We start from the raw sequence: 10,061 nt of genomic DNA, 5'->3' as shown, positions 1-10,061 counted from the left end.
GCTCAGAAGGGCCGTCCCTCGTTCCGTGGGTGACAGCACAGGAAGAAGCGTAGGGGAGCCCCTGTGGGAACGGTTAAGGGTACAGGCTTCAGGGCAAGAAGAACTGGGCCCGCATCCTGGGCTTGTCATCACCTAGGCGACCTTCTCAAGTCTTATCACTTCTCCGGGCCTCAGTGGTCCCAGCTGGGAAATGGGAATGATTCTTCCATAAATGGCCGGCTGCAGAGACGTAGTCGGTGATTTATACATTTGGGGCGCATCCGCCGTTTGCCACACGCCGCCCTAGCAAGCGCTCGGTGGCCACTCGTGCCAGGGGTCAGCACATCAGTTACAGGCCGTTTGTATCACCGCACAAAGTTCCACAGGCCAGCGCCACTGCAGAGGGAAGAGAGACAACACAGGCACACTCAGCGGTAGAAAGGTCCCGTTCCAGACCGTGGCCATAAAGCCAACATTGCAGTAAAGTGACTCACATGAATGTTTGGGCTTCCCGGGGCACATAGCAGTTAGGCCCACATTCTTGGTCTCTTTTACTTTGACGCACCAAGAAGCTGTTTCCGGTTAAACATTGTTGCGGCCGCTGGGTTTCATTGCTCTGTATTAACACAGGCATACGTGCCATTAAATCCTAACATCATAAAAAAAGGTTATGTTTACACTACACTGTAATCTATTCAGTGTGCAATAGTATTGTGTCTACCGACACACAAAAAAAATCAATGTACATACCTTAATTAAAAAAATATTGCCAGGGCGTTTGGCTGGCTCAGTCGGAGAAACATGTGACTCCTGATCTCAGAGTTGTGAGTTCGAGCCCCACGCTGGGTATAGAGATTACTTAAATGAACTTAAAAAAATTGGTTTTTTATTTTTTTTTAAATAAAAAATATTGCTACAAATTGCTACACGTTATTGGAGCCTTTGGTGAGTCAGAATCGATCACTGATCACCACTGCAAATATAAGGATGAAGCATTTGAAATATCGCAAGAATTACCAAAATGTGACCCAAAGTGAACAACAAATGTTGTTGGGAAAATGGCACCAACAGACTTGCTTGACACAAGGTTGCCGCAAACCTCCCATTTTTTAAAAAAAATATGCTTGGGGCGCCTGGGTGGCTCAGTCGGTTGGGCGTCCGACTTCGGCTCAGGTCATGATCTCGCGGTTCGTGAGTTCAAGCCCCACGTCGGGCTCTGTGCTGACAGCTTCGGAGCCTGGAGCCTGCTTCGGATTCTGGGTCTCCCTCTCTCTCTGCCCCTCCCCCACCCACGCTCTGTCTCTACCAAAAAATGAATAAATGTTAAAAAAATTAAAAAAATATATGCTAAAACTAGGCCTGCCTGTAAATGGTATGAGTGTGGCACACATTGGGTTGAAGAAGGTCACCTCCCAGGGCAGGTGGGGAGGAGGCGATAATGGGTATACAGAGAGAGTTCTCCACGTGAATTGGTAGCATTTTTTTTTTTTCAACGTTTATTTATTTTTTCAGGGACAGAGAGAGACAGAGCATGAACGGGGGAGGGGCAGAGAGAGAGGGAGACACAGAATCGGAAACAGGCTCCAGGCTCTGAGCCGTCAGCCCAGAGCCCGACGCGGGGCTCGAACTCACGGACCGCGAGATCGTGACCTGGCTGAAGTCGGACGCTCAACCGACTGCGCCACCCAGGCGCCCCATCTCTCTTTTTTTTTTAATGTTTATTTTGAGAGAGAGGGAGAGAGAATCCCAAGCAGGCTCCGTGCTGCCAGTGCGGAGCTCGACTCGGGAGATGGTGACCTGAGCTGAAATGGAGAGTCTGACGCTTAGCCGACTGAACCACTCAGGCGCCCCGTGTAATTTCTTTCTTAAGCTGAGTGGTCGGTCGATGAAGTTGTAATATACATATTCCTATCTCTTTCTGTATCCGAACTACTTTGCAATTAGAGAAAAAGTTGAGCACAGATCCTGGCTTTCCGCCTGTGATGTCCCTCAGCCTCGGTCTGGGAACTGACCACAGGAGCGGGGAGAAACGAGCTGGGGGTGGGGCAGGGCAAGCAGTTTAGGAAGGCTTTCTGGAAGAGGGGGCATGCTGGTGGATGGCAGCGTGGAGGGAGGGGAGGCTCGCCGCCTGGCTCCCAGCCTTTGAATCCAGCCCTCCTTTCCTCTGAAGAAGCCCCCATCACAGGAGAAATCCTCCCCCTCCCACATCCAACAGTCCCCTGGTACTAATTGGCATTCTGCTAATTAGCCTCATTGTCAGCCTAAGTGCCTCCTTCCCTGGGGGACTTCTACCTCATTAACTGTGGAGGAGGGCGGTGGGGGCGGCAGCTGTCCGGAGGTGGGCTGGGGCTGGTGGGTTTCTGCACCACACTGCTGGCCCCTCAGCACCACCCCCGAACCCCACATTAGTCCTGGAGTTTCTCGAATGGAGGCCACCATAGTGCGGGGGGCAAGCAGCGGGCTTGGAACCAGAAGAGGTGGCCCTAGACCCGCCAAGAGAAGGAATCCAGCCGCCCAAGGTGGGCGGGAGGTCCTGATGGCCCCTGGGCCTGTATGAGATGTTCATCCATCTCCGAGGGGTCCTAGAAGTTGTCTTATTTTTAATATTTTAACTTTCCTTGAAGCCCGATGCAGGGCATTCTCTACCACATCATCTCTAAGTTTTTATTACGGACACTCTCTTATACAAAAGACAATACGAACCCTCACGTATCCATATGCCCCCCCCCCTTTTTTTTTTTTTTTTTAATGTTTGGGGCCAAGCAGTTCTTTATTGATTTCGTTTGTCCTCGGAGGAGGGGGTGTCTTTTTTTTTTAATATCTCAAGAAACCACTAAACTCTAGGTTAATTGACAGAATGCTTCCATAGGAGCCATGCAAACAGTGAGCGTGACTCTGAGGACCGGGACAATTCTGCAGTGTATTCAGGTTCTAGCAGTTACTGTTAAAGGAACCCGAGGAAAACAAGTTCAGCAGGTCAGCCTCTCTGGAAGCCATCAGATGTGAAGATCTGCACAGAATGTGTCTGATTCACAACCGGAATAAACCAACCTGGGGATCCTTTATAATTCGTGCGTGTGTGTATGGGGCTAGGGGTCACTATTACTATTCTGTGGAGGGGGAGATTAGGGTCACTGTACATTGAATGTCTCCAGCTTCAATAATTATGAGCACAGGGGGTCAGTCCTGTTTCTCTGCATTTCTCACCTTCCAGATTGCACTGCCTTTTGAGGTTTGAGGGCTATCCTATGCTTGTGGTCTTCATTTGCTCATTCATTGATTCAGTAGCTCCCCCCCCCCCTTTTCTTTAAATGTACTGAACAAGGCTGACATGACTGCTGCCTTTAAGGAGATTCAACAGACACTTAAAAGTGTCAAACGTGAGCATGCATTGAAGCCAGGCAGCTAAAACAGAAGAGCTAAACTCAGCCCTAGTGGGTCAGGGAAGGCTTCCTGGAGGAGGTGACTTAGACACACGTAGGACAAAGCAAAAGGCAGTGAGAGTGGGCATGGCCCGAATATTCCAGGGAGAAGAAACAGCAGGTGCACAAGCTGCAGGAGGGTCTGTTGCATTCTGGCCACTGTGAGTAGATTTCAACATGGCTAGAATATATGAGACTGAATGGTGGAGTGGTGAATAACAAGGCAGGAGAAGCAGGCAGAATCTTGAATGTCTTTGGTGCGGTACTGTATTCAAAAGACAGAGGGGAGGGGTGCAGCGAAGGGTCTCAAACATGAGTGACATCAGATGTGAGTTTCAGAAAAGTCACTGTGGGTATGGAAAATTGACTTAAGAGGGTCCAGGCAGGGAGACCAAGCAGGTGGCTTTAAAGAGTAATGGGGGTAAGTGGGATTGTGGCTTGGACAAGGACAACGACAAGGAAAATAGGAGGGGAGGGGAGCAAAACTGGATGTGCATACGAATGGGCCAAAGAGAAGTGTCCGGAAAGGAGGATGTTAACCCCTATCCAAGGACTTTTCATTCTAACTCTCCTAAATGATGTTTGCATGAAGACCGCTGGCGCTGGCGGAGTCTTTCAGAGACAATACTGTTGCTGGAAGTGATCTCGGGGATCAAACTGCCTTCCTCCTCAACTTCACAGTTAAAGAAAAGCCCAGAGAAGCGAAGCAACTTACTCAAGGTCACACAGCACGACAGTGGCGGAACACCACTCCTCCTTCTTTTCACAGCATCACCCCGCCTCCCGTGAGGCTAATGGCTGGGGGTGCTGTGCCAACAACACCAGAGCCAAGGTGACCCGCGCATGATTTGAAGAGGTCGGACGTGGGTTCCTCCTCCTCTCCCTACTACCCCTCCCCCCCACCCGCGGCTCCAGCGATCAATGAATAATTGTTGAAACAGCTCCTTTGCGCAGAACGAGGGGTGCAGAGACAAAGGGGTGCGGTAGGATTCCCCGTCCCCTCTGAGGTCCCCCAGCCGGGGAAGGGGGTAAAGGGCACTCCGGAGGCAGCCGGCACCCCCGCCCAACTCCCACGTGGTGTCTCCAGCCAGATTCCCACCCAGAGGCCCCTCCCTCGGCGGCTCCACTGTTGCCATGGCAATCAGGTGGGTGGACAGCCCATCCTATCTAGAGGCCATCCAGCCCTCGCGTGGGGAGTTACCATAACAACCCCCCTAGTAATAGGGGGGCTAGGTCCCGCCCCCCTTCCCCCGCAAATTGAGGTGGGTGGCTTGATTGGCAGCTGGCACGCGAAAGAGAAGGAAAAGGGAAGGAAGAGCGTCAAAGGAGAGCGAAGGAGGAAATGCGGGAGAGAGAGGGCAAAACACAGGGGAAGGGAAGGAAACGCGTGTGCGCACGCGCACCGGCCGGTGGGCGCGCTCCGCGGCCGCCCGGCCACCGCCCACTTCTTCTCGCCCGGCTCGCGCGGTCGGTCGGTCCTCGCGCGCGCCTTGCGCTCCCTCTCTCTGCTGCGCCTGCGCGCAGGTGTCGGCGCCTAGGGGGAGGGGAACCCGGCGCGCTCGCGTCACGTTCCCTCGTCCACCCTCCCGGAGCGCGGCCGCTCCGCGCCTGCGCAGGAGAGTCGGGAGGCTCGGGTTGCGGACCGGGCGCCAGCTCCTGTCAGTCGGTGGGTCGGTCCTCCCGCCGGCCCTCCCCCTCCGCGTCCTCCGGGGGAGGCGCGGCGGAGTCCGCCCCCGGGATCCCCCCCGATGGGGGAGAAGCGGCGACGGCGGCAGCGGAATAACCGAGCCGGCGCGTGAGGGGCCCCGGGGCCCGGCTGCCCGCGGAGGCCATGGGCGACCCAGCCCCCGCCCGCAGCCTGGACGACATCGACCTGTCCGCCCTGCGGGTGAGCGCGCCGCCCCCAGTCTCGCCCCGGTTCCTGCCCCCGCCGCCGGGGAGCGGCGCGGCCGCGCGCCTCACGTGCCCCCCGGGGCGCCCCCCGCCGCGGGGCCCCCGCCCTTGGCTTCCCCCCTGTCCGTGCACGCGCTGCGGATTCCGGGAGCCAGGTCGGTCCCCGCCCTGTGCTGCCCCGCCCCCACGCTCCCCCGCCGCCTCGGCCCGCACTCGGGCCCCGGACCCCTTCCCCCACCCCGCTTCCCCCAGACCTCGCCCCGCCACCTGCACGGTCGTGCCGGCGGTGCCCCTCCCTGGCCCCGTCCCCGCTCTCGGCCTCTTTCCAGCCTTGCCCCTGCTCGCGTCTCCTTCCTCCTCCTCCCCTTTCTCGGCGCCTCGGATTTTGACTTTGCAACTGCCTCGACAGCCTCCCCCTCCTCGCCCTTCCTCCTCCTCTCCCGCCCCTGAATGGCACGTCCTCCCTGGCCGGAATTTCAGCCTTTCCGTCTGCACCCCGCGCCCCCCGCGGCCGCCGTGGTCCCCGTGCGCGGCTCTCCCTACGCCTGGTCTCGCGTTTCGAGTGCAGCAGCCCAGAACCAGGCATTTCCGGCCTCAGGGTCCCCGCATATTACATTACCAACTCTGCAGCGGTGTGGGGCTGGAGCCGAGACAAGTGCAGGGGGGAGGGGGGACGCGCTGGTTCCCTAAAGAAACCCAGGCTCGGGCTGGGGAGAGGATGTTTCTGTGCATGTACACACACATGCGTGTGGTCGGTGGGGAGGTCGGGATGGCAGCGGGCATGTCTGCGTGTGCTGGAGGGAAGGGGGAGGTGATGGGGTCTCCAGGGAGGGGCTAACCAGAAAAGGGCACGTGCACGCCCTCATTTGGGAGCTCGTCGGCCGCCCGCGTTTGTTCTGCTCGCCGCGCTGGCTTAAGGAGCAACTTAGTGATCTCAAGGTGAACACTCCAGACCGCCACCCAGGTGCGCTTTCTGTCCGGTGTCCTTCCGGCTTCCTCAACAGGCCCAGGTGTGCGGAGCGCAGGATTTCCCCTCTCGGGGTTGGGCTTCTCAGGAGGCCCGGGTTTGGTGTCTGGCTTTGGAGTTCGCCGGGGAACGTGGCCAGTAGTGGGAAAAGGCGGTCAACCACACGGGTGCCCCGGATACGCCCGGAGGGGAGAGGGGAATTGAGGAGAGCAGAGTCATGTCGTTAATTGGGTCTCTCTAGGTGACACAGTTTCTCTCGACATTCAGGTCATAATTTGTTTGGTGCAATGTTGGGCCAGTTCAGTGTTCTCTCCTGCCTTGCTGGAGAGAAGGTGATGAACAGTTGCTCAGGAGGGAGACTAAGCATTGGATTTCATTCCGTGTGTGTGTGTGTGTGTGTGTGTGTGTGTGTGTGTGTGTGTGTGTGTTGGCCGGCAGAGGGTCTGAAGGCTTTAGGAGGGAACTTCTGAGGGTCAGTTTGAACTGGGATACTCAGCTGATACCCAGGTGGAGTAGGACAAGGTGCAGTTGCAAGCCCCCCGTAATGGGCCGTGCCCTAGGATGAACCCCCATCTTCCCTCCCCACCTTGGTTGTTGATTAACTCTGGCCACAGGCTCCCGTGGCTGCGGGGACTGACATGCAAGAAACACCGGGAGGGTCCAAACCGCGACCTTTGGTTTCTTCCCTGTGGGACTCTGCTTGGGCTTCTCTTTTCCTTTGGCCTCTTGGTAGTTTGGCCTGGACCCCTAGCCTGGGATTTCCAGCCACTCTGCAAATCTGACCTTGGACGTGGCATTTCCCTTCTGGATTTCTCCGCTAGAAGCCACGCTAGCCTCCTGCCTGATTCTCTTCTCCTTCCTCTCAAGAGAGGCCTCACACCTGCTCGAGGTGCTTTCTTGCCTCCTGCTTAAGGAAGTGCTCCCCTCCCCCTCCCACCCCACTACTCCAGGGCAGGAGGGGGAGGGGGCTTTCTTTGAAATGGAGCTAGAGAGGGCCTGCCTTCTCCTCGCTGCTGACCTTTTCTCAGTGTCTGCCCCCTCCGCCCCACCTCCTGGAGAGCGAGCGGCTGTGGGTGGCTCATCTCTTGTTTTGTCCCTGTTTTCCAGTGACAAACGGTGACCCGGAGAATTAGTGGCGACACCTGGTCTCCCTGGCCTGCACCATCTTGTGTTGGGGGCCCGGGGAGGGGTTGGGAGAGGACCACGTCCAGCCCTTTTGAGCGGGCCTGGAGGGCCCGGGTTGTCTCTCTCTGGTTTCAAGCTAAGGCGTGGTTCGCAGCTGGTGCTGAGAGTAACAGTCTGGCGTCGGGGAAGGTGGGCCTGCCCGCACTCCCAGCACCGCGGGGAGAGGCCAGTGGACCCGCCCCGGGGTGACCTCGGGCTCCACGGGCTCGCTGGACCTCTCTGACACCCCATTTCCCTACCAGCCTAGGGGCTTCCTCACTCACTGAGTCACCTTCGCCCCCAACTGGCAGCAAAGAGCCTTTCCTCCCAGCTCTACGTGGGGACAGTAATGGTGCCAAAGTCGAGAGTTGCTGCCAGAGGTTTGCGCGTTAAGTCCCGGGTCCAGCTCCCGGCACAGGGGGCCCGTGTGGCGGCCCTTACTGTCGTTGCTGTCATCAGACGGCAGTCACAGCAGTCTCCCAGCACAGCTGTATCTGGACTAACGCTCCTTGGCCTGCTTTATTTTTGCGCAGGTTTTATATAGCGTTCCCTTAGTCGGCTTTTACCGTCCTTCATCACGTTCATCGTTATCAGCTGACATGCATTTTTATCGACAGGTTCAGCGAGAGCTAGGATTTTTGACTGTTTTGCTCATCTTTGCCTTTCCGGGGCCTGTTTTGCACATAAGGGGGGTTCAGTGTTTGTTGAATAAACGCGTATTCCAACAAGTGACAGTCCCCTAGCACAATGCTCGCTCAGAGAAAGCATTCAATAAATGTCACGCTTGTTAGGGTTCCTCTTGCCCCTCTCTTGGAGACACACAATTAAGAACATCTTTTCTGAGTTGTTTTTGGAATCAGGCTTTGTCTGGTGGTGCACAGAGTTCTGGAAGCTTCCATCCGAGCGATGCCCTTGGAGTAAAATTAGGATCTGCCAAGAGAAAATATGGGCCTCTTGCCTCAGACCCTCTCCGTGTCCAAGCTTGATTATGTTCCAGGAGAATCTTCTGACTTGTGGCTCTTGGCTTCTCGCAAAGGGTAGAAATCAGTAAAGTGGATGGGATGAGGGGGGAGCAGCCCCCAGGCTGACCTCTTTCCTTTCTGTGTTGCTCCTTGTGGGTGACCCACCTCCCAAATCAAACAGCTTCTCTTTCCCGTGCGGACAGCTGGAAGTTTCAGACGGCAGGGTCCTTGGAACTCTGGAGCCGCCCTCCATGTCGCTGGGTTGAAATAACCTCACGGAGCCCAGTGAAGGGGGACTGGTTGATGGGCGGTAATGCTGCCAGAGGTGTTCTTTTTCGGATGATTTTGTGTCGTCGTGTCTCTCTTCCCCTTCCTTCTCTCCGCGCGAGGCTGTGGGGCCGGCGCCCTGGGAGAGTGGCGGCTCCGGGCACGTGTTCCCGGGGGGACCCACCCGTGTTCCGATGTGCTAGCTGCCCAGACGCTGGCGGTGGGTGCCCCAGGCACACCGACCCCCTGCAGCCCCAAGTAACTTAAGGAGTGACTCTTTCCCTGGAAAACTGCAGGGGGAGGCGGGGCCGTTGGGGAGCCCACGGTGCCGCTTGAGCCCACGGAGGGGAGGCCACAGAGAGCTCGGCTGGAGCCAGGTGTTCGGCCACTGCCCCCTTCCTGCCGTGGACAGGACGGGACAGGTTGTGGGCAGCGGGAGGGGCGGCAGCACCCCCCTCACACTCGCCCCAGGAGCTCAGTCAACGCTGTGCCGTGCAGAATCCGGATTTCGCACCCGGCCTCCGTGCCTTTCACCTTTGGACAGCTTGACGCGCACAGTGTTCTCCCGTCATTTGGGGGACGAGACGGCAGGAAGTATGTGGGACGCCCTTTATAGGCTTGTCCCCGGGCATCGGTCTATGAATGAGGACTGTGGTAATCTCTCAACCCAGAAACATCAAACAGCTCTGGGGCCAGAGAGCATCTCCAGAAGCCGTCCAAGAGTCGGCCTGACTAACGGTGCCGTCTCCAAAGTTGTACAGGACCTTCCCGCCGCAGTCACCGAGCGTTGGCGGGCACCGGGTTCCAGGTGCTCCGGGAAGGGTGTGACATCAGCCTCGGGGCTGCACTCAGCTGTTGACTCAGAGCTCTGGGGGCATTCAGCCTAGACACGCTTCCACAGGCTCAGGCTCCCCCTTTCTTTTTGTTTCCTTTAAAGTGTATTTATTTATTTTGAGAGAGAGGGAGGCTGAGGATCCCAAGCAGATTCCACACTGGCAGCAGAGAGCCTGACGTGGGGCGTGAGCTCACGAGCCGTGAGATCGTGACCAGAGTCGAAGTCGAACGTGCGACGCACTGAGCCACCCAGGCGCCCCAAAGCTCCCCCTTTCTTCACTGTTACTGCTTTCCTCAGTATCTTGGAATCCTCAAGGTCTGGAAGTTTTTGTCAATTCTGATTCCCGGGGATTCTACTCATTTTCTCTTGTCCCGTGTTCGGTCATCTTGAATCTCAAGTCCTTGCTCTTCCCCAAGCATCCGCTTTACATCCCCGACTCCCTCAGTCTCTTCCTACGTTTAAGGAATAGAGTGAAAAGTAACCAGGTTAATAAGTCGACTTTCAGACCGTTTCCTGAATGCGCACGGAATGTAGGAACATCAGAAACTTTACTTAGTGAAAGCAGTGAGCCC

The 10,061-nt window shown here is 56.6% G+C and overlaps 1 protein-coding gene and 1 long non-coding RNA gene across 24 annotated transcripts in view; one reads left to right on the top strand and one right to left on the bottom strand.

Annotated features, from left to right (window-relative positions):
• Positions 1–258: 258 nt before the first annotated feature.
• Positions 259–4,743, bottom strand: LOC123604266. Its single transcript, XR_006715276.1, has 3 exons — positions 4,117–4,743; positions 474–595; positions 259–375 (listed from the first exon to the last, which is right to left on the bottom strand). It is a non-coding gene; the product is annotated as an uncharacterized LOC123604266 (long non-coding RNA).
• Positions 4,744–4,863: 120 nt separating this feature from the next.
• Positions 4,864–10,061, top strand: part of MINK1 (misshapen like kinase 1) — a 44,501-nt gene continuing 39,303 nt past the window's right edge. For 11 of the 23 annotated variants that reach the window (XM_045490096.1, XM_045490103.1, XM_045490106.1 and 8 more), the window contains exon 1: positions 5,022–5,289. In XM_045490096.1, coding sequence (XP_045346052.1) covers positions 5,233–5,289 — 57 coding nt within the window. In that variant the 5' untranslated portion in view covers positions 5,022–5,232. Of the gene's footprint in view, positions 5,290–10,061 lie in introns of all 23 variants that reach the window. The other 12 variants (XM_045490116.1, XM_045490112.1, XM_045490111.1 and 9 more) reach the window with 4 other exon arrangements.

This window comes from Leopardus geoffroyi, chromosome E1 (genome assembly GCF_018350155.1).
Source record: "Leopardus geoffroyi isolate Oge1 chromosome E1, O.geoffroyi_Oge1_pat1.0, whole genome shotgun sequence".
NCBI lineage: Eukaryota > Metazoa > Chordata > Mammalia > Carnivora > Felidae > Leopardus > Leopardus geoffroyi.
The sequence above is the reverse complement of the archived record's forward strand: the minus strand, read 5'-3'. Positions and strand labels throughout refer to the sequence as shown.